Here is a 24,924-nt window from a genome sequence, read left to right as displayed (position 1 = left end):
CATGTGTTTTACAGCTTCTGCTGATTACAATGAATCCACAGTACATTAATCTTCATTTCCTCCAGAAGCTTGACAGATTATACATTAACAATTTAAAATCTTTTATATGTCAAGCACCACGTAAAACCCACCTTCATTTATTGCTACGTAACACACTCTTGCATAACTATTTACAAAGTTTCACTTAAATGCATGAACTGTTCCAGAAAGGGACAAATAGGGTAAGGGTTTGTGTATTTTTTTTAAACAAATTCATTTTTTTCCAGTTTGAGAGTCTTGTCATACTTTGCTAATAGTAGCAGCAAGCCATGCTAGAGCAAGTTAATAAACCTTCTAGAAAAAGTAACCATTCTGATGATTCTTTGTAAGTGAACAGACATTGCACAAACTATCTGACAATTGTACAATGAAAATACTGAAAGAACCATAAAGAACTCACTGAATGCAATTAACTTTGATTCTGATCTCCAGCAAAAAACAAAACATACACACATTTAAAGACATATTTGAGAACTCCAGATCACATACTTTTAATAGCAGTTTGCAGATTTCATATTTTCCTTTTGCAGCTGCTTCATGTAGAGGAGTGAATTTCCACAGGTCTGCTACATTGACAGAAGCACCATGCCTCACTAAGAGTTCAGCCACTTCGTAGTGTCCATAAGAACAGGCATTATGCAGGGGTACTAAGCCACTAATCAAAGAGAAAGTTTTTTTAATAGCTACAGACAATAAAATCCAACATGCAATCATACAAAATTTCAATAGATAAAATACCCACTCCCACTGGACAGTAATCTGCATCTTTCAGTCTCCAATTTTCATGGCTTTATTTCCTTGCTATTAAAATATCAATGAAATGAACATAATCATCCTTCTTCACATCCCATACAGGAGACTTCTAAATGCTTAACAAGCACCGATGTTGCTAGCGCTACAAGCAACTTCAATGCTGTTAACAGCAGCAAAAAAACTAAATTGCAAGAATCATTACATTCTGATTTTGAATATTAGAGTGTAAATTTCAGAAGAAGTATACAGCTATACAACAGATTTGAAGTACAGTTATTAGTACTATATTAGCACAGCTGATATCACAGAAAGATGCCCAAATATTACTTTCAAGGGAGAGCCTAAAAATTCAGTATTGGAAATGTTTTAGCCTGCCCTGAAGCCCAACATATTGGAATGAAAGATCAAACACAATCACACTATTCTACATGATCAATTTGTGAATAATGAAAAAAGTGTAGATGATTTATCTTGTTTAACTGAATAAATAACTAGTTAATAATAAAAGCTAACTAACAGAATTAGATAAACGACCCTGGTATTTTATCTCAGGCAATTCAAAACTAATTTATCACCTGAAATAACTGAGAGGATGCTTTTAAGCACAGCAAAAGTCTCTGAAATGGACAAAAGGGGGAAGAGAAGGATCAAGGATTACATCGGCCAGATATGTGCTTGACTGTGGCTTTCCCAGAAAGTTAAATGTAACTTTAACAGTCCACAGTCTCCCTACAACGAACTTCAGGAACAATGAGGAATAAGAAGAAAAAAAGAAAACTTTTCAAGAGAAAAAAATATGATGGTTGCTGAAATCTGAACCCAAATGAACAGAGGGGGTAGAAATCTCACACTAACTGAAAACATTGGAGCACATAATGGAATGAAAATGTACCCTTTATCTTTGGCATGCACATCTGCCCCATGATGCAACAGATACTCCACCACTGATACACGGTTATATCCTGCAGCAAAGTGCAGTGGTGTCGAATGACGGCCTTCCAAATCTCTACAATTCACATTCTGAGGGCTGCAAAGTTGCTGGAAGACAAAAGAAGAAACCAACATCTACTACCGAACTAAAAAAGAAACAAAACAAAGCAAAACACCAAACCAAAAACACAAAAAAAAACACACAAAAAAACCAAAGTAACTAGAAAATACACAAAAAGAACTAGCCCCCATCAAATACCCTAACAGAAAATTTGGTCCATTTATCTGTATATACCATTTTTTAGAAGTTAAGTTTCAGGAAATTTCTTTCCATATAAACAGAACTAAAAATAGAGCTTCTCTAAATGTATGGCTGAAAGTACTTTTCTAACAAATAGGTCTGAAATGATGGAAGCAGTATGAAGACATTCGTAACATATTAGAAGGGTAAAAATGAATTATCAAGTGCCAGATAAGTTTCTCCAGACAAGCCATGTAAGCCCATGTAAGTTTCTCCAGACAAGCCACCATTTCCATCTCATGCTGTCTTCATAAAACTAGAAATATTGAATTTGACAGTCAAAAGAGCTGCTGGTGCTCAAAACAGGTGCTGTTTGGATATTAATGTGTATTAATATTGATGCATTGAAGTTCAAGGTGAGACTGTGTGCAGAATGGTCTATCTGCAGGCTATTTTGCCCATTGATCAAGTATGAAAGATAAGATCAAACCTTCCTGTGACGCTGGCATTCCATGGCATGACTGTTAATCTTCTTCAGATAAGGATGGCTTAAAACATTAAGTCTGTTACCTGCTAACTTGTTTGCTTGCCTTGTGATTGAATCACACACCTAAGGCTTGTTTCTACTAAATCGTGATTCTCAGGCTCACAGGGTCCTTATCAAGGAATTATGGCTGCATGAGTGATAATTCTCAGAGAATTCACAACTCAGAGAAACACCTCAGCACATCTCAATGCCCAGCTTATCAGAAAAAATATTAAGAGATCTTCCTTCACATTTTTTATGATTTATCATCCACTGGGCACGACGTCCACAACCCTTGTCACAGAGGCTTTCATGAGCCTTGCACAACAATAAAATGAAAAATTAATAGGAGTTGCTCAAACCTACCTTCACAGTTTCCAAATCTCCAGCTTTGGATGCTTCTAACAACCGATAATCCACGTCAGAAGTACGCACAGGTGTACTTTCTACATACAGAAAAAGATGTTTTAGGGTTATTAAGTTATATTAACTTGTGCTCAATTTTTTCAAGCTAGGAAGACGTCTGCTGGCATCTGTAAAAATGCTACAGGAGTAGTGAAGTTCAAGTTCATATTGCCTAAATAGCTGAATAAGGAGCCTTAGTTTCAGTGTAAACCAGTCAGATTTAGGCTCTAAAGCTGACATCATTCTGTCAAATGGAATTTCAATGTGTTGCTAATCCCATGTATGGTAAGAATGACATTTCTGCATTCAAAAAGCTGATGTGTTCACTGGGACGGATTCAAAGTTTTGATGGAGTTCAAAAGCACCTTCTCATCTACTTCAGCAAACTGCAAGAGGCCCCACTGCACACCCAGAATTAAACGTGCTCATTTCAGCACCTGAATTAATACCTTCGCACTCTGTACTTGCTACGAAGCTGGTGAGGGGCCTGGAACCAAAGACCAGAAATTCTCTTTAGGAAGTGGTTACGCTGTTAGAAAAAATCCCCGAACTGTTAACCCTGGGATCTTTTATAAGAGAACTATAAACATCATACCCTCTAATTACTGATCGCATAAATACTTAGGTTGTTTTTATATCTGATGCAAGTGCCTTTATCTCACAGGACCCTGTTCCCACTCTGGAAAACACAAGTAACATTCTGCTTTTGACTGCTAAAGTATGGAGTACCCAAAGGGTAGCTGATGAGAGGAAAAAGGGTTCTCATGTTTGTCAATATTTTAGTTTCCTTGGAACTTGTTATTAAAAAAAATTAAAAAAATGACCTGACTTCCTTTAATACTCCCATACAACAGCATGATATAAATCCACAAAATATTTTATCCCCATTTTGCACAAAATCTTTGAATTGAGCAGCTGTGAGTTTGTTTCCTAAAAAAGCATCACACAGAACAACGTAGATGTGTGCATAGAATGGCAGAAGGGAGGGATGAACAAACTATATTAAGTCTCTTGCATGGAAAAAGAAATAAGATCCACAGCTTTAAAAGAAAGGGAGAAGCTGAAGTTCAAGTATCCAAGCCTTAATTTTTACCTACCACTTAGTATCTGTTGCACTGCTTCGTTTCCCATCTGTGCTGCTGTGAAGCCTTGTAAAGAGATGATGGAGGGATCAGAGCCATAATTCAGCAGGAGCCGGCAGGTTTGCAAGTGACCTGCTAAAGCAGCCCTGTGCAATGCTGTTTGACCAAGTGTGTCCAGTGCATTCATCTGAAAAATCAGCAACAATATAAAACATTATTAGAATTAAAAGCCTGCACCTGTCCATGCCCTTAATAAGAAGAGCAGTAACAGGAACTTCTTGGCACACAAGTTTATCTGTGCTGCAACTAAACGCAACCAAATGACAAAACATTTTACAAAACATTTGACAATGACAAACATAAATACTCCAATGCAAAGATAATTTTCTGCAGATGCTTTCTTGTCTTTTAAAAAAACAGGTTATTTGTTTGCATGGCTATTACAAAACACAGGATTCCCAAAACCATACTTGAAATAGCGATCAAGCTCTTGACAAATTTGACAAAGATTAACCTTGTGCAAAAACAACTCTCACAGAAGACGAGAAAGAGGTAAATAATTAACTAAACAATTCAAAGATCATCCACCTTTGAAGATACTATCATCTGTCATCCTCAGAAGACGAATTAACACTCACTACCAAGAATTAAAACAAAGATATCAGATTAAGAATTCTAAGGGTGTGGGGGAGAGGGGTGGTGAAAGAAGATGTATACACAGTCCGTTGTTTGTAATTTTACAGAAATATTAAGTTAAAGTGGATAGAAATCTATCCAATATAAGAGTATATAAGCAGACAAAATGGAGTAATAATAATGGAAACCTATCTATCAAGATCTAACAGAGAATCTAAATAACTGGCAGCATTGCCATGGGCTCAGTATCAGAGAAAGGAAGAGAATAATAGTTTTAAGAAGAAGGAAAAAAATATATAGAAAATAACCTTTCAAGAAGATACTTTGTACCTAGCAACCATTCATGACAAACTTAAATGCAGATGTCCAACAGCTTTTTTTCCTTTTTTTTTTTTTAATCACTATGAAGTATAGAACTACTCTGTATTCTCTGCAGTAACTGAGAACCTGTTATCTGTTTCCAAGCTTACAGACTGCAGGCTGTGAACTGCATGCATAATAGACTCTGTCACTGTAAAAAACAACGTTTTTACCTTTTACCTTCTCAAAATCTTTGTGATGGCAGCAGTCAAGGGTTTTTCTAGGTTTTCTCACCTAAAATGCAGCCTGCAAATTCTACTACCTTTCCATGAAAGACAGTGAAAAAACATTCTGGTTAAGACTGTATTTCCATGAAATTAAATCTGGGGGGAGGCAACTACATAGCTAATATCTATTACCTGAGAGTGTTAAAAATATATAAATACCTGCAATACAGCAATATCAAGCCATAGGAAATAACAAAGAGCTACCACATAAATAAAGTGGTCTGTGATTTGATATTGTCTGAAAATCTTTTATACCTCTGAACAATTCCACAGGCTGGTGAGGTAGGAATTTCTTAGATCACAAACCCCTCTCACAGTGAGATTGATTAGGAGAACAGTTCTGCTTTCCTCTGACCATGCTCAGCTCATGACACTCTCATGGGATTCCCCTAAAAGTTTTGTTTTAAATAAAAACTCTTTGCTTAGCAAGACACCCACACCATACCAACTGTGACCTGGGAAAATGTTAATATTGTCTTATGCAGGTCTCCTTTCACCTCCAAATAACTATCTTTGCCAACAATCAACTCTTGGGGCAGAAAAACTGCAGCCACTTGAAGACATGCCTGTTCACTTCTGGGACAAAGAGGGCTGCAGCTGACCAAGAGGAATGCAGACACCAAACTAAGTTGTTCTTTCCCTCAGGAAAGAGAATTAGACTTTGCAGGGCAATTTCAATGGTAGTACCTCCACTTTGATGCAGATCTGCTCTCACCAATCATGCAGCACTTGTCTAAAATGAACCCAAGAATGTATTGCACTAAGGCTGAATGCAGCAGGATTTATTTCCAATGAAAATCAATTTGAATATTTAAAACAACCTGACAATCAGGAGATGCCAATATAAATCTAATTCCTGAAAGAAATACAAATAGAGATTAAACTCTCCTTAAAATCATACCTGTTAAGACATCTGTCTGGATTAACAACTGTTCAATACTAGGTCTAAAAACATACACCCTTTCAAATTCAAAGTTAAAGTTTAAATTCTGACAAAATATCAAATATCCAAGCTGCACTGCCTTACTGCATGCTGAGAAGACAAATCATTCAAGCTGCACTAAGTAAACAAATGAGAAATATTCAACTGGTCCTCCTTATAAGCAGCCTGAAATGAAAAGGTTGTAGATCTTAATTACTTTACAGGCAAATCTGCAAGGAGTTAAAAATAACAGATTTGACGGCTTTTATTCCACATCACACCGTCTCTGTATCTGGTTTCTTCACCTTTTAGTATATAAACAGTCAGTCCATTACTCAAACTAAAACATAAAAGCAGAACACAGTTCTCAAATTAAAAGTGTGTTAAAGTAAGGCTTTTCATGGACAGATACCACCCTATATGGCATTTCCCATGCACAATCCCTTCTGTTACTTCATTTTCCTCATCCTGGATATATATTCAGTCGAGAAATCAAAATGGTCATGTATCATGAGACACTGAAGAGAATTTTCCTCCCTGCAATGCTGCTGTCTCAAAGAGCTACAGCGATATTCACAGAGTAGAATCACACAGTCGCTAGGTTGGAAGACATCTAAGATCATCAAGTCCAACCGTTAACCCAGTGCTGCCAAGCCTACCGCTAAACCACGTCCCTAAGCACCACAGCTACACGTTTTTTAAAAACGTCCAGGGATGGTGACTCAACCCAGAGCAGCCTGTTCCAATGCTTCACAATCCTGGCAGTGAAGAATTATTTTTTTTCTAATTTCAAACCTAAACCTTCCCTGGTGCAACTTGAGGCCATTTCCTCTTGTCCTGTCACTTGGTGCTCGGGAGACCAATCCCCCACCCTGCTACGACCTCCTTTGAGGTAGTTGTAGGTAACAAAAAGGTCTCCTCCAAGCCTCCTTTTCTCTAGGCTAAACAACCCCAGTTCCCTCAGCTGTTCCTCTAAGACCTGTTCTCTGGACCCTGCACCAGCTTCATTGCCCTTCTCTGCGCACGCTCGAGCACCTCGATGTCCTTCTTGTAGTGAGGGGCCCAAAGCTGAATACAGTACTCGAGGTGTGGCCTCACCAGAGCTGAGTACAAGGGGACAATCACTTCCCTGGTCCTGCTGGCCACACCATTTCTGATACAAGCCAGGATGCTGTTTGACTTTCTTGGCCACCTGAGCACACTAATGGCTCGTATTCAGCTGGCTATTGACCAACACCCCAGGTCCTTTTCTGCTAGTCAGCTTTCCAGCCACTCTTCCCACGGCCTGTGGTATTGCATTGGGTTGTTGTGCCCCAAGTGCAGGACCTGGCATTAGCATTGTTGAACCTCATACAGTTGGCCTTGGCGCATCAATCCGACCTATCCAGATCTCTCTGCAGAGCCTTCCTACCCTCAAGCAGATCAGCACTCCCACCCAACTTGGTGTCATCTGCAGACTTACTGAGGGTGCGCTCGATCCCTTCATCCAAGATCATTAATAAAGATACTGAATAGAACTGGGGCCAGTACTGAGCCCTGGAGGATACCACTTTTGACTGTTTGCCATCTGGATTTAGCTCTGTTCACCACAACTCCTTGGGCCCAGCCACTCAAACAGTTCTTCACCCAGCAAAGCGCATGTCTGTCTAAGCCATGAGCAGCCAGTTTCTTGAGGAGAATGCTGTGGGAAACGGTGTCAAAAGCTTTACTAAAGTCTAGGTAGACAAAATCCACAGCCTCTCCCTCATCCACTAAGTGGGTCACCTTGTCATATAAGGAGATCAGGTTAGCTAAGCGGGACCTGCCTTTCATAAACCCATGCTGACCAGGCCTGATCACCTGGTTGTCCTGTGTCTGCCCTGTGATGGCACTCAAGATGATCTGCTCCATAACCTTTCCCTGGCACCAAAGTCAGACTGGCAGGCCTTTAGTTCCCTGGGTCCTCCTTCTGGCCCTTCTTGTAGATGAGTGTCACATTTGCTAGCTTCCAGTCAACTGGGACCTCCCCATATAGCCAGGACTGCTGGTAAATGATGGAAAGTGTCTTGGTGAGCACCCTCTGTACCCTTGTGTGGATCGCATCTGGTCCCACAGACTTGCCTTCATTTATGTGGTGTAGCAGGTCACTAACCACTTCCTCTCACATTATGGGGTCTTCATTCTGTTCCCTGCCCCTATATTCCAAGTCAGGGGGCTGGGCGCTCAGAGAACAACTGGTCTTACTATTAAAGACTGAAGCAAAGAAAGCATTAAGCAACTCAACCTTTTCTTCATCCTTTGTCACTATGTTTCACCTCACATCCAATACAGGATGGAGATTTCCTTAGTTTTCCTTTTGTTGCTAACCCCCCTATTTGCTTTTCCAAGAATCAAAAACTCTTATTAATTTGTGATCACTATGCCCAAGACAACCATCAACCTTCACATCTAACACAAGCCCTTCTATGTTTGCAAGCAAAAGGTCCAGAGAGGTGCCTTCCCCAGTTGGCTCACTCAGCAGCTGTGTCAGGAAATTATCTTCCACACATTTCAGAAGCCTCCTAAATTTTCCTCTCTGCTATATTGTACTTCAAACAGACATCTGGTAAGTTGAAGTCCCCCACGAGAACAAGATCTAGCAATTGTGATACTTCTTCCAGCTGCTTATAGAATATTTCATCTGCCTCTTCATCCTGCTTGGATAGTCCCTAACAGACATCCACCATGGCATCTGCCATGTTGGCCTTCCCCCTGACTGGGAATCAGAGGTCTGTCCTGGGACCAGTGCTGTTTAATATTTTTATCAATGACATAGACAGTGGGATTGAATGCACCCTCAGCAAGTTTGAAATCTTGGAAGGAAATCATGGAATAATTTACGTTGGAAGAGACCCTTAAGACCATCAGGTCCAACCATCAAATTAATACTATCAAGTCTACCACTAAACTATGTCCCTGAGCAGCACGTTCACAATTATATTATACAGTGAGGTTATTCAAAAACATTTGATTCTGTTGCATGGGTCTAGGTAGATGGCAAATATTTCCAGAGTCAGGGTCTTGAAACTTGCTACTCCAACACACAGAAATAATTATATTATGTAAAGATCCATAAAGCTAGATCCTTCTAGCAGAGCAGAATGAAGCCATTTCTGCTACCAACATAGAGACAGACTCTATCTTCTGTCATGCAAACATAACTTTAAAGCAGCTTGTTCTCTCTTGGAGAAGAATGGTTTCAACAGTAACTTTTAGAAATACAATAAACCAAATAGCATCCATGACATTTCTACATTTGCCCAAGATATTAGTGAACTTGCATTCTTGCAGGTCCTTTTTTTTTATTATTTTTTATTTTTACAACAATCATTCCAGTTTAGAAGACTTTAATCCCTGTTTTCTGTACCACTAGAAAGCCCGATGTCTTTCTGAACATATTAATTTTCCCATGTATCTGTAAGTTCAGGCAAGGAGCTGGCTGTAAGATATATCCAACCATCCAGCAATATAACAAAACAGGATGGAAGCCACTTTTTCATTAGTTCACCACCTTAATTTTTTTTTTTTTTTTTTAAACAAAGCACCACCTTCAAAGATACTGTCATGGCACTTGAAGATTCATTAAAAATGAGTAATCTAAACACCTAAAGCCTATATTCAGTTACTTGGAGAGAAGACTTAATTTTTAAATGGGGTTCCTGAATATCCTGTAATGATTTAGGATAAACACCCTTCATGGTTAACATGAGAAGCACAAGACATACATAAGAAAACGCAACAACTATCACAAAAACTAAAACTGTATTTAACCAATATAACATTCCCTCTTGCCTTCTGCCATAAATTACATGCATTTAAGCATATTTACCTTTGCTCCATGTTTATGCAGAACTTCCATGACATCGTTATGGGCTTTCTCAGCTGCAACATGCAAAGGTGTCATGAAACTAGACAAAAAAAAAAAAAAGATATTAGTTTTATGCTCCTGGTATGACTGAGTCCTTTGAAAAAAGTTGAAAATTTCAGAAACCTACTCTTTGTTTTTCTCATTAACATTCGCTCCTTTCCTGAGCAATAATTCTGTAACTTGCTTCCGCTTGGGATGCACAGCAGCCACAGCACAGTGCTGCAAAAAAGTAAATATAAAGTACTATTTCAACTACACAGATGAAAAAGAGCTTTGAGATCAAAGACTTCATCTCTTAATTATTCTGCTAAACATCAGACTACAGAATTTACAAACAAAACATATCATATTTCTTCCTGAACATTTAACATACCAAACAAAATACGAGCAAGTGAATAATGTTAAATTATTCTCATCAGAAAAAAACAATTTTCATTTTACTGCTATTTGTCACCGAAAAAGCAGTAAATTCCCGAATGCATTAACAAGATATCAGGACAAGTATAGCATGCAATACCCAAAGGAGGTTAAGGGAAAGGGCTTTAAACATCTTAGCCTTCTTCAGAGGGATACCAAAGGGTTCCATTAAGATTCCACTGCTTTATTTTATCAAGCCTTTGAAAATTGTTTCTTCTTCTGTTTCAGTGTGTACTGAACATGCTTAACCTAACAGCAAGTCTGTTATGCAGCCAGTTACAAATTATGTAACAAATATGCAAAAAGCTCTTGGAATAGTTCCATATAATGAATATAAGAATATGGAAAAAAGGCTCTATATGGAACATATCAGAATATGTTCCATACAGAGCTTTTCAACCCCAGCAAAAACCTAACTGGTCAACAATAAAATAGGCTAATGGGGGAAAAAAGCAGAAGAGAAGTGAAATATGGACAGGTATGCTCTGGCCAGAAGGTTTCTGTGATCTACGAGGAAAAAAGAAAAAAAAAGTGCTAAAAATTATATGGTGTTATTTCTGTAATGGTGAAATATTTTTAATATATAAAGTGTTTGATAGCAAATCCTCTATCTCAGATGATGAATACATTTTCATAATGTAGAAATAAACCCACTGAACTAGCACTACCATCACATTTATTGTAAAAGACGAGGATTGACTTTATAATCTCACCAGTGCAGTCTCATGTGACTGTGGCTGCTTAAAATTGATGATCTCCAAAGCAAGTGTCTTTTTCACTTTGGCTAGATCTGCCTCTCTTGCTGCTTGCAGTAAAGAATGTCCTTTGAATTCATCTATTGGAGAAAGAGATGCATTGAATATTCAGTAACAAGTTACCTTTACAGATGTTACTTGAGAAAGGTACCTATAACCAGTTAAGAGGTAATAAGAGTTATTTCTGTACATCTTCAGATAGTGGCTTACCTGGTATGCATAGTAACATGAAAAGAACATGGTTTCCTGAAACCAAAAGGGTATTCCAAAGAAGCAGTGCAGTGACTCCCTGAGTAAAATTCTTAGTTTTTCTCCGTCTTATCCCCCACCCACTTCATATTAAATGCATATGTGACCTCTCAATTATCTATGTATGTGTTCAAGCAAGCACACAGCTACTGCAGGTTTTTTTTCTGCAGAAAAAAAAAGCATTACAGTTGGTTTTCCAAAATGCTACTGTATTTACAACTACAAGTAATTCAAGGTAAAGACTGAACATATTGTTTAAACACAACCGTTAAACTATTGGTGTTAAAGAAAGTTAGCCAGCTAAGCATTTGAAGCCAGTCTGCTCCGAAGATTTTGATAGTAGTTATATCTTTGCAAATGCAGAGAGGTAATTTTGTTATTTTCTGTGCCACACCTTGATCATTTCAGGAACTAGTCCATTTTAGTTAAAAAGTATTTTCAACTTGAAAAAGATGAAAAGTGTTTACCATAAAATGTACAAATGTGAGATAGGCTATCAAGGATGAGGTCTGAACTTGGGAATGAGAAACAAGAAGATGGATAAGCCCATCCCCATCCAGAAACTAAAAATACAGAAATAAAACAAAGTTTAAATATATTTTTGCTTTTTAGTTTAAAAAATGGTAAATTAACTTGCTTAAAGCCAGAAGCACAATGTCCTAAGCCAGCCTGGAACAGAGTAGAGAAGTAGCTGGAAAATATTAACCCCCTCCTCTTTTGTCCTAGAGGAAAGCTTTCTGCTGCACATGTTTTCATTTCTGTGTTATCACCTTCACAGAATAGTGACAAACAACAACCTGTGATTTTGAGCAGTGCAAGATCACATTCTTAGTCTGCCAGGGGATTCTGCTATATTCAACAGACAAAACCAAAAGCTTACAATTGAGGCAATGTATAAGCGAGTTCAGAATTTATACTTTGGGAAGATGTTTTCTGCAACTTCATTATGTTTTGTTTCTATACTTGTCTCATTTAACTATCTTTACAGTTTATAACAACGAGAAAACAAACCCCCAAAAGAGGGCAAATAAAGGCAGACAAATTTCAATTGGAGCTGAGGCTTTTTTTTTTTTTGTAAACAGCATTAGGACTGCAAACACTACAAAAAAAAAAAGGTGCTGGAATTTCCATCTCTTCAAGCTTGCACATCGAAGCTATATGTCTTCTAGAAGTCACTCTAGCCTGTTCACGTAGAGGCTCCTATGTGACTTGATTAGACTTTTAGCATAAAAATCACCCACAGTCACTGATTCAGCAGTGCCTCCTTGCCTTACACATTTTAAATCTGAAAAAAAAAAGTAGACATCATCATGAATGGCCTATCAGAGTTATCTACTTACTTAAAGTGAGGAGCACGTCTGTATTTCTTCTGCTGCTCTGCATCTATCCTTGCTTTATGAAGAAGCTGCCTTGAAAGGAAAGCATCCCTTTATATTAACCAACAACTGTTTTAAGTCTGAAAACACTTACAGGTCAGCCTCTCTCTCAGTTCAGGTGTTGGAGCCATATCGACTGCGCTCTTGCCATGGCAGTTGACTAATGTGGGATCCGCACCATGACTCAGCAAGAGGGAACAGACTTCTACACGGTTCTTGGAAGCAGCCTCATGCAAGGGTGTAAATTGCCAGAGGTCCATAGCATTAACACAGGCACCATGCTAGCACAGGAAAAAAAGCCTTTTATTAGTAGGAAATCACCCTCAACAACAAAAAAAAAGCACATGAATTTTCATTTCATTACAAAAACTAGTTTTGTTCTTTCATATATGAATACACACACAAAAGTGAATTATAAAAATACCTATACACATAAAAAAAAACATGAATCCTCAACAAAATGGGAATTTCTATATGAACTAATTTTTAAGTACAGCAGATTTTTCCAGAGTGGGGAAAAAAAAAAAAAAAGAAACTCTACTATCTCTCTAAAGAAATAAGGTAGGGAAAAAACACATAGATCTGAAGTCGTAGGCTTCTGAAATTACATACAAGATGTTTGAAATCTGATACTAAAGAAAAAGAGTCTTCCTTTTCAACTCTGGCATGAACAATCCACCTAACACATCTAAATTTACAGTAATTACTTTCCATCCTTCTGCTTACCTTAAGTAGCAGCTCTGTAACCTCATAGTGTCCATATGAACATGCATTGTGAAGAGGCACAAGACCACTGTATGAAAGAAGGCAAATGACAAATTTATTCAAGCAGCATTGCTGAAGAAGGTATTATTTTCTCTTTACTGAGAGGTGAACAGAAAACAAAATAAAACCTAATCATTAACATCTTTAAAAATTAAGATTCAAAAACTACTGGAAAAACCTTGCATTCCCAAACAACACATTATTTGTGGGTGACATTAAAGCATTTTTTCCTAGCAAGCCACAGATGTTTAATCTACCAATAAGATTAGCATTAATTGCCTTTGAAATGATCTTTCTTGAAAACACTAAGGGGGGAAAAACTCCCATTCCACATTCAATTTGCTTAGTAGAAGTCAGTGTTCTATTTCTGCCTAGATGTGCGCTCCTGTTTATATAAAATGCTGTGTGGAAGTCAGAACTCTTCAGATAGTACTAACCTAACTCCTGGGTATATTATGAAAATGTACAAATATCCGTAGACAGCAGACAAATTGCTGCTCCAAACTGTGGGACGACCTGATTTCACTGCATTTTTTACAGTCAAATTATAAGATGATCTATGTATTTTTTTTATAGTTACACTACAGGAGGTCATACTCAAAAATGATACTAGTGAAGAAAATGACAAAGATGACATTACAAGCACAAGATATGTAATAAAAGAGCCACACACTCAAAACGGAGATGCGAAGGGGACAATTATTACAGAGAACTAAATAATATTAATTTAAGCCAAACAAGCTAGGCTAGTTACGGCTTAACAAATCAGAATGTATAATACACTGCAAACAATAATTAACCCTTCACCATTTATGAAAAATGTTGTGTATGTTTCCCAGAATTGCAAAATTAGCAAAAAGAGCATTGGGAAAGTGAGTACTACACTAGTTTGCTTACTTACAAATTTTGAAAACAAAAAAATGAGCAAAACCAAACCAAACCAACAACCAAAAAAAAGAAAAAACACCAAATCATGTGATGCCACTAAAAAGGAGAAAGAGAGAGCTCACTGAGCTGTCACACATACCTTAGAGTGTCTGAATTGTTTACATGTTTAATACAGAGTACATGTACAGTTTTTCTTTTCTTTCCCTTTATTCTTCTCCCCTACTTGAGGTCTACTTAACTACTTTTCACACAGCAATACTTTCCAAGTAGATCATTCCAACCGCATTAAAACATCTACACTGGAATTTTCTACCAAGTGACACTTAAATTTCTTAACGTGTGAAATGCCTAAAACTCGCTTAACAATTTTGGATTGTATTCCATGCAGCTTTGCTGTGGTTTTGTGACTTACATAATGTGTTATGATGTATTTTACAATTCTGATCAAAAAAAGTCACTAAGGGTGAATGTACAGTCAACAGTGCTACAATCAGTATTTCAGTCTTCCAGAGTTTAAGTAAGCTTACGACTGACTGGTTTGGGGAAAAAAAGAAAAAAAAAAAGATCTTAATTTAAAATCTCCTTTAAAACTAGAGAAGGAAGGGGTATAGGAAATGCCTCAAGTATGTTGATGGCTAGAGAGCACTCTCATTAATATCTCACCTCTATAAACTCTGATATGCATGTCTTTAACCAGGAGCCCCATGTCTATAATGTTAGAAGTAAGCTTTCCTATGAGACCATTGTAAGAATTCACCTTAGAATACAGAAATGTACAGCTAACAACGTGTAACACATAGTTCAAGATTTCTGAATGCTGCACAATTTTTGTTGTAATCTACTTAACTAGCGTGCTGGCTGCAAAAAAAATGGAATAGTTTAGCTTCTGCTATATCTTGGTTTTTGTTGGCTATGTCAACCAAGGCAGGTCTCCAAGGGCCTCTAGTTGTGAGCCTCTGAGTATCACTGATGTTACTTGCAATTACATCCATACACATGCAATAAGGTAACAAGATTACAGAGAAATTTTACAATGCACATTTTTTTCATTAATCTCAAGCATCTTCTCCCTATCCCCTCTCCTAAAATAATGGTGAAATTCCATGATTTCACAGGGAAGACACATGGACACAAGGAATAAGGATTGGAAAAAATTAAAGGTGTAGAAGAAAACTTAAAACAAGTGCAGTCATGATTAATCTGTTATTGGGACTGTAACAAAAGTTTACTTATCATTAAACACATTCATATTTTTGAAGCAGATGTCACATTCTTAACCAACTATTTGAGATTATGCTGCAACATCAAGCAAAGAAGTAATTTCTCATCTTGATTAACAGAAAAGCACTGCTGCAAACAGATAATAAATCAATTCATTTTACATACCCTTTGTCCTTTGCATGAACATCTGCACCGTGCTGAAGCAGAAGTTGGACTATTCGTACTCTGTTATAGCCTGCTGCTAGGTGTAAAGGCGTCGACTGCAAAGGAAAACAAAACAAGATGAAGAATGGGAGACACACATATTTCTGCACTTCACTTCCTACCATTTCATACTCTTTGTTTCTCTTACATATTTGATCAGGGTAGGTTACACTTTCCTTCTGCAATTAGCCAAGTCAAGAAATACAAAGCACACGCACACTCCTCCTGTTGTCAAACCAAACCCCTTCCTGGAGGTGGGGAAGAATCTATGTATCACTTAAGGCAATAGAAAATTTATCAGACGAAGTTATTTAAAATGATAGCCCAACCTTGCTCTTTTTTTTTTTCTTTAATCCTATGTGTCTGGTTTTTATTATTTTTCAATGCTATAATTTATTTATACATTTTTTCAAACAGTTTCATGAACAAATTTATGCAGTTCAGGCTGCATACTCACAGGTTACAAAACTGCTTGTATATAAGTCTTGTTGCAGTAAGCGCACAAGAATCAGACTGCAGAACAAAACTAATGCACTTATGCCCTAGCAGGAACATTTGTCTTCAGCTCTGCACCAAACAAGTGTAAGTACCTTGTTGGTGTTCTGTGCTATGCTATAATAAGACACACACAGAGCAAACTGCATGCAGTTTGCAGTTTCCTGCAAAATACATCCTCAGCAGTAATGCCCTAATGGCATACCTAGTAACAAAATAATAATAGCACCTTTCTCCATAGCTAATTAGTATTAGCAGCAGTAATAAAAATGACAAGAAAAAATCCCCTCAAAGTTCAATTATTGTAAAAGCTTTTTATAATGAAGCAAATTTTGTGTGCTGTCTCACTCTGAAGGAACTTATTTCTTCCACGAATGGCTGACAGTTTGCTCCCTCCCAAGGCTGAGAAGCAGAGGAGTTTGAAGGGATCTTTGTTGCTATTTATTTTGTGACACACAACAAACAATGCACTTCTATCCCAGTAAAACCCCATACCTAAAAAAACTTGAACAGACAGCAAGACTTATGTATCTCACAGTATTAAGCCAAGTACAGCTTTACTGCAGGCATTAAGACATCATTATACAGTATTACAGGTGAGACATCACATTCTTGCTATTATTAAGGTTTAAAAAAAAAAATCAAGACAAACAGTCTCATCTGTAAGCAGCAGCAAGTGCTATATATTCATAAATGGAATAGATTTCCAGGAATTAATACCCATTTAGTAAGACCAAAACTAGGAATAGACTGAATTATGTTTCACTAGAGTCTCAACACACAGTTTATTACTACAGTCTGGAGCTACTTTGTCTCAGAAACAGTACCTACTTGGGCACCTGTGTGCAAAGCGATGACACAGACTGTACTGTCAGTAAAGACAGCACAGGGTGTCTCCAAGAAAAATGTCCAGGTAACGCAGCTTATTTGAGAAAGCAGTTCTGCGATTTTCTATGAGACTCACCTTCAGAATTGCCCACACCCTCTGTTTGCCACAAATGGACATCAAAATAAGCAGCTCTAACATTCTTCACCTCCTTAAAGTGTCTCCGTAGTTCAAAAAACCACCCCCAACCAAACTAGCCAAATCTTTAAGTCAATTTGTATTTGTTAGGATCTATTATTCTGTTCCAGAAAGGCTTCTATTACTGAATTAACAATTTGGGATGATCCAAAAGGTATTAAGTTCTTTCAAATCTGCCCCCATTATAAAACAGCTGGCTCCTGCACATCATAAATACTAATGAAAATGTGGATAAAGGTTACGCCACTGTTGACATTAGAAAAATACTTCAGGTGCTATTTATTTTGACAATTGCCTTGGTTTGGCTACTAAATCCAGTTTGTCAACTGAATTAATAACTCAGAAAATCTGAAAATGATCTGAAATGGACTGCTGAAAAGTCAGTCTCTTGAAAGGTCTGATCGCCAAAAGAAACTGGAGAAAATGCTAAATCTTGGAACGAGGTGCAGACCACTGCAGGATCCTTTAACCTCACTAGGATTAAAGTAGCTGCATCCATTCTGATCTGCATACTACTTCTAAAACAACGCTGGCAGACTTACAAGACGCTGCTTTACTCGTATTGAGCATTATTAATAAGGATGTTCTCAATAAGGATGTGTCAGCCCTGGAATCTTGTTGAGTGATTAAAATTTAAAGATAAAACGTGACTCAAGCTGGAACCGTGTATTTTGTATTTCTAGGATTATTAAACCTACTTTTGCAAAATAACTTCATTAGAGAAAAAAGCCAGAATATTTTTAGCTTGTAGCTGTAAGACTAACAACGCAAGCAAAGCAAAGCAATGACATCGCGAATCTTCTGACAACTTATATCCCTGCCTTTCGGAAATGCAAGCTACTTCCTTCTCCTTGAGCAAGGTCACACAGACACCACAGTCTCATGAATGAACCATGTCTCCCCCAACACACCAGGAATTATTTAGCTGCAGCCAAACACCTGATGTTTGGCTTGCTTGCCTTCTGATCCACTGCAGCTGCAATGAAGCTGTGTGCCATGCTGCAGCCACCTCTACAAAAAAGAGCTAACTAACACTCCTCTCTTCACTCTTAACTGGAGATGGGGCTGAAATCTCTTCCAGTCAATTTATGAAACACTGTTGAAGTCAGCACTGTAGTCAGGTCTAGCGAATCAAAATCCACAAGCCTTGCTCGACAGTTGCTCTTTAGGTTGGTTTAAAGGCTCTTAAAAACGTTGCACTTCCATATGCTTCAGGAAGGAGGATGTACCTACCTTAGTCATTTTTAAGGACTTTTCCTTTCTCATGAGAAAGAACATTCATTGATATCACACTCAATATATATTATGTTTAATATAGATTTACTAATTTAAAATACTAATCCAGTGCTACCAGCTTGCACACTAACCACAGGAATTAAGTACCTAAAACATAACGTCATGCTATGTGAACTAGTCATCACACGGGGATTACTAGTCCTCCCCACCCCAGAAGTGAATGATGTTCATAAAGAGACTGCTGTTTAAAATCAGTGCACTTTTTCTAGAGCACTAGAAAAGTAGGAACTAGTTATCACTAACAGTATTACTGTATACTGCACCTGTAAGGTATATCAACACAATCATTTAATATTAAGGAAAGAGATTTAATTGAGCTATCAATTAACCCCTCCTCCCATGTCTTGCAGTACTTGGCAAGAGACTTCCTAACAAGAATCCCTAGAGGGCATTTACCTTCTAAGACTCATATTCACAATTACCAAGCCAATCACATTGTCTTGTAATTAAAAAGAGAGCAAATCTACTTTTAGTAAGTAAAATAAGACTCTCATGTAAGATGCTCACATTATTCGAAATTTTTATGGCATCTGTAATTGAGTGCAGGTACCGTGCATTTCAAATAAGATCCCTGTACGCAAAATAGCAAACACAGTCAGCCTGTATACCTACAATTTATATTAAAGCTTTTTTTTTTTCCTGCAGCCTTTTTGAACGTGTGTTGTAAAGGCATTTTTAGATTTAAGCAACGTACATACAATAGTTTGATATTCTCATTGAGCCTTTGGTGTTTTCACACTGTTTTATTACCAACAGCTGATTTAAGGACCTTATGGTCAAGGTCAGCTACCTTTGGACTTGCTGTCCCCCTGTATCAAACAAAAGGGGCACCAAGGGATTGTCAGATCTGCAGGCTGCTGAGTTATTTCTACTAAAATCAGAACATTGGTTTCAACAAATCATCCGCAGGCAACATGGGAGCGCTGGCTCTAAGCACCACCCATATCCCTACCTATCATGCTAAAGAGTCTTCAGTAGCTCTTAGAGGTGGTAACATGCCCACAGCCTCAGAACAAAACATGCATTTTCAGATTCAGAGTAATTTTGGATTGCCAATTTTATGGGTAACTTGAAGCTGAAGGATTTTACGTAAGGTTCTTATATCATGTATTACCTGCTTGTTCCATAACAGCTAGCGGAGCTGCTGTAAGAACTAATAACGCCTGTTCTTGCCTGCTCTTGCTCTCCGCCACTAGAATCTCTACATTATCTGATAACAATCTTAATTAGCGTGTTTCTCTCATTCACAAGTTGTCATCCTGAAGGCTATTAAAATCAACAAACAAGAATCTTCTTATATACGTCTTGCCCTGCATCTAATTTACAATAAGATGAAGTGATTTAAAATTATCATCACTTAATTTCATCTTCAATGAGAAAGGCATTTTCACTATAAAAAGGCAATACCATCTATCAGACGTCCCCAAGACCAGCTCTGGTCTTGACATATAATGGCTATACCCATGTTCAGAAGGTCCCCAAATGGACGTTCACCAGTAAGAGTGGTTCTTGACAGACAAACAAGTACAACTTTGATTATATACCCTTTGATTAGACACCTAAGGACAACCATATGTTTACTGACAACTCTTGACAAAAGGCATCCAAAAAAAAAAGAGAAGAGGGGGAAGGAGGAATCAAATAATGATCACCATACACTTTACTATATATGACTTTCTTATCTTGTCTCTAATCTACCTTCAGGTTTGGTAACTTGGAAAACGCAGGTATGTAGCAAATCCCCATTTAACTTCTACCAAACAGAACACCTTTATTCAAATCAGACTGCATGGCCAGCAGAGAACAGCAGCAATAAAAATAACATTTTTAGCTTTTGCAGTTTGTCTTACAAGCTCCCTCAAAATGGTGCTTCACCTCCTCTGAACTGAGAGATAAGTAGAAAGGTTTCTAATCACAGAATGCACCTTTGTTTCACAGTCTGCATAAAACTGACTGCTCTGAAAGATGTCCTGAGGCCTGTCAAGATGACTACCTGAATCAGGCATACTAAGCAAAAACCTTCATGGCAGGCAAACAACTCTCTCTCTTCACTGGGTTAGAATTTATGATGCATTCTTTCTTTAAAGTCACAACAGTCTGCATCTGCTTCATGGTGCTATCTCAAAGACTTCTCTAAAATGAACTGCATCAATCATGAGTGTGTATCAGGAACATATTCCAGATGCAAGCGAAATACCTCCTGTCACTAATTTATAATCTGATTAATGGGATGAGAAAACAAGTTGCAACAACATCATAGTCTAGAAGAGACATTCCTGAGCTTTTCCAGGATGGCAATGATCGGAGTTTTCCTTCCCTGCTTAGATACCCCCTTGCAAAGTGTGTCTTCCATTTTAATATTGCAACATCGTGCCCATCTGTGGTAGTTTTATGCAGCTGGACTACACCACAACTGCTTTTTCCCCCTCTTTCTTAGATCTGCTCCCACAGAGGCGCAAACATCACCACTCACTGGCTCGGCTCTGGGCAGTGGTGGGTCCCTTTGGAGCCCGCTGAAAGTGGCCCTTATCTAACATGGGGCAGCTTCGGGGCTTTTCTCACAGGGGCCACCCCAGCAGCCCCCCTGCTACCAAAATTGTGCCACATAAACCCAATGCACCATCTTACACCTTCATTTTTAGGCTTGGTTGTAAGCTTTCTTGGGAAAATATCTCACTGACATTTGTTTGCGTGGCATGAAAACTGGAATTATTATCACATACAAACAAGTCCCTCCCTTATAGAAACATATATTTTGAAATAATTATTTAATATTTATGTTAAAATGCTCTTCCACACTAGGTACTATGGGGAAAAAAAGCCCTTAACCTCAGCAAGAGAACGATGCTCTTGTTGAGCAAGGAAGGAGGTGTGCTTCTGTTTACCAGCCACATGGCATGTAAGCTTCAGCCATCCAACCTGTCAAATTGTGCAACTTCCCTGGTCATTTTATAGTGGTACCATGTTCTTCAATTTCATGATTGACAGTTAAGTTCTTAAGGACATACATATAGATGCTGCTCCAGGAAAACAAGTTATGTCAGCCTGCTAACTATAGATAAGCTAGCTACAATAAGTTTAAACTCTGGAGATTAATAAGCACAAAAATGAAGAACTTAAACTACTTTTATGTTTTTTAAAAAAAAGGATTAAGGAAGACATTTCTCACTCAGCTGTGTTTCCAGTGGTAATTTAACTGCTTCATCTTCAGAACACAAACAGTAGTACTAGACTGTTGAACAGAACAGATTTAATACAGTAAAATTCAGAATACCATTATGTTGAAAATTTTACATGACCACACGAAAATGAACTGAATGACTCATCAGTTCAGAATCTGCAAGTCACATAGTATCTTGATTTAGAACTCACTCTTTCTGGCATATCATTTTCTCTTTGAAAAACAGTGATCCACCGTTTTGAGCCAACAGAAGAAGAACAAAGAAAGACGTCCACATTATAAAGAGATTATTTTCTGAAACAATATCTTCAGAAATGTATTCAGGCATGTACCACTTGGGCTCTGGTACAAAGCCCAGAGGAGGACAGGTATTATGAATGGCATGCCTTTTAGAATGCGTATCAGCTACAAAGCATTGCTTTGTGGATCACAGGTTCAGAAAACATTCCTCTACATACTCTGGAATGTTATTTTCAAATTAGTGTTGGAGACTTCCAGGCCGCATAAATATTGATAAAGTAGATTAAGAAATAACAACACACAACAAAGTGAAACAGAAATATTTTTTATTAATCTCTAGTGAGTATTTAAATATGTTCCTATTTAAGTATGTTCCTTCTCAGAGGGCTGTAACCTCCAAACTACTGATTCCTAAATGTTTCTGTAGTAGATCTGACCTTTGAGGGACAATACAACAAGGTTCTGTCCGTATCTCTGAACTTCGTGGCTGTGTGACAAGACTTGGAATTAGTTCTATGCAGTAACATGGAGGCACTGTTGTACTGCAGGTTTGGAAAAGTATCGACAAGTAAGGGGCATATATAAGAGCTTTTTCAATCACAGATTCCTGGGGTTGAGAAGAACCGAAAAGATGAGAAGCGTCATATTGCACAGGGGTAAACACAAGAAATAACGAGTTTCTCTGCCTCTTAGAGGTCAACAGAAGGAAGAAATGGATGCTTTCATTTCACTGGTAAGGAACTCCAGCTAGCATTGAAACAGCACCAAAGAGAAGGTTGGAAGTTGAGGCAAGCAAGGTATTACTTCAGAGAAAAAGAATCAAAGTCAAACCTCAAAGAGCATCATTACCTACAAGAAAGATACCAGGACTAAATGAGAGGCCATAAGAAAATGAGATAGCATGAGACACAAGTCAGCAATCATGTTCAGAATGAACTTAAAAGCTTACTCAGATCCACAAGAAAAAGTAGACATAAAGATATGGATCTCAGCTTCCCAAAGTTTAATTAAGAGTCTTCCCTAACACCTCCATACTAAGTTGGTGCCACTACTTTCAGAGTGAGCATTCAAAGATCTGACCTAAAAGCAGAGACCAAGAGGGTGATGGTAAAGGGCTGGGAAAAACGCTTAAATCTTTGCATGGGATCTACCACCCCGACCTCTGATCATCTGATTTCACAAACAGCAGGTCCCATAAAAGGTGCACTAGTGATCCTTATGATGTCATCATAAATAAGAATTAAAAAGCAAAAGCCTGCAGCTCCTGAAACTGTCCTGTATTTCCATGTATCTGAACCTACCATGCATTTGCTAAACCAGGATGTGTCCGAAAAGCTGAGCAACATTCTTCATAAACCCGCAGTATTCTCAGAAAACCGTTCCTTAGGTGAATCTGTTCCATTTCTACGTGCAAATGAACGTTTAGCTGGGAACGGAACTGCATTACGAAAAAGAAATTCAGAAGCATCTACAGTGAATCAGCATTTGCAGTTTTCCCAGATTCAGAAGCTCAGAATATATCTCTGGCAGCACCCAGTGACAAAAAACAGCAAAACACGCAGAGAGGATTTTGAAACGGATTATCACAGAAGTAGAGGAGCATACATTTTTTTTCTTCTGTGGTAGATGCTGGTAACTGAGGGAATAGTGGCTTGCTGAGCTACAGAAGGATGAAACAACAGTAAAGAACCACTCTCTTCTCCTAAAGGAACACTGCTAATGATAATTAACTCTGAAGAGAGATGTAAACTCCAAAAGATATGGCAGAATTCTACATGGGAATTACTTACAGTATCATTGTATCCAGGATGGCCATTTTTGTTGCTTCTTTTCATCATATAGAATCTGTTAGAAATGTAAGTCAAAAAGGGACAACTCTGAGGTGATGTGCTGAGGCATGACTGGCTGTTGCCAAGGTAGAGATAAAAAGAAACTGCCCCTGCAATGTTACTTACTGGAGTCTTTAGAGGTTATTCAAACATCTAGTACTCGAACGAGCAGCTAGGGAACAAACTCATCCGGGCTGGTGGACCAAACACACAGGCATGAAGAATTCTGTCATGTCAACAGCTGGAACTTTCTTGTAAATCACACCCTGGAAGATGTGATTTAAGTTTAGTGCACTGGGAAGAACAGGTGCTATTACTACTGGCCTGCGTTACAGGGCAAGGATAGCCAAGTTTCTGCAGAGTTTTTGAAAGTCCCTTAGTGCCAGTCAGTACAGTTCACAGCCTTAGTCTTCCGCTGGTTTTACTTGGGTGGGCAGCCAAGCTCCACCACAACCGCCCTCTCGCTCCACCTCCTCAAAGAGAAAGGGGGAGAAAATATGATGAAAAGGGCTCAAGGGGTGAGATAAGGATGGGGAGATCGTTGTGACGGGCAAAACAGACTCAGAGTAGGGAGATTAGAGAAATTTATTGCCTACTACTAACAAACTAGAGAAGTGAGAAACAAAGGAAAGAAACCAAAAACACCTTTCCCCCATCCACCCTCTTCCACCTTGTGATTATAAACATTTCAGCCTTAAGTTTAGAATATTTTCCGTATTAATAAGAAAGAAAAAATTCTCCGAATGTTATCTTGACTGCTCTCTCTGCTAACATGACATTCAAGCCAGCACTTCGCTCATTTTTATTGAATGTGGGGTGAGAACAAGCTCTGTTAAGAACAATACTTGTAAGTTAATTGCATTTCACTTCCACTTCTCAGAGTTTAAAAAAAACCTCACATTTTGGAATCAAATTAAAATAAGAAGTCTAAAATAATTCACAAAATTAGATACAAAAAATGTTCTTTTTTTGCATTA

General features: G+C 38.1%; 1 protein-coding gene across 1 annotated transcript in view; it reads right to left on the bottom strand.

Annotated features, from left to right (window-relative positions):
* Positions 1-24,924, bottom strand: part of TNKS (tankyrase) — a 123,323-nt gene that overhangs the window by 26,813 nt on the left and 71,586 nt on the right. Inside the window, exons 6-15 of the mRNA XM_040554823.1 lie at positions 15,844-15,938; positions 13,531-13,597; positions 12,899-13,085; positions 11,138-11,259; positions 10,135-10,226; positions 9,969-10,047; positions 3,992-4,163; positions 2,856-2,935; positions 1,685-1,830; positions 529-694 (exon numbers count right to left, since the gene is read on the bottom strand). Of these exons, the coding sequence (XP_040410757.1) occupies positions 529-694; positions 1,685-1,830; positions 2,856-2,935; positions 3,992-4,163; positions 9,969-10,047; positions 10,135-10,226; positions 11,138-11,259; positions 12,899-13,085; positions 13,531-13,597; positions 15,844-15,938 (1,206 nt within the window). The remainder of the gene's footprint in view (positions 1-528; positions 695-1,684; positions 1,831-2,855; positions 2,936-3,991; positions 4,164-9,968; positions 10,048-10,134; positions 10,227-11,137; positions 11,260-12,898; positions 13,086-13,530; positions 13,598-15,843; positions 15,939-24,924) is intronic.

The sequence above is a fragment of the Cygnus olor genome, chromosome 4 (genome assembly GCF_009769625.2).
Source record: "Cygnus olor isolate bCygOlo1 chromosome 4, bCygOlo1.pri.v2, whole genome shotgun sequence".
In the NCBI taxonomy this organism is placed as follows: domain Eukaryota; kingdom Metazoa; phylum Chordata; class Aves; order Anseriformes; family Anatidae; genus Cygnus; species Cygnus olor.
The sequence above is the reverse complement of the archived record's forward strand: the minus strand, read 5'-3'. Positions and strand labels throughout refer to the sequence as shown.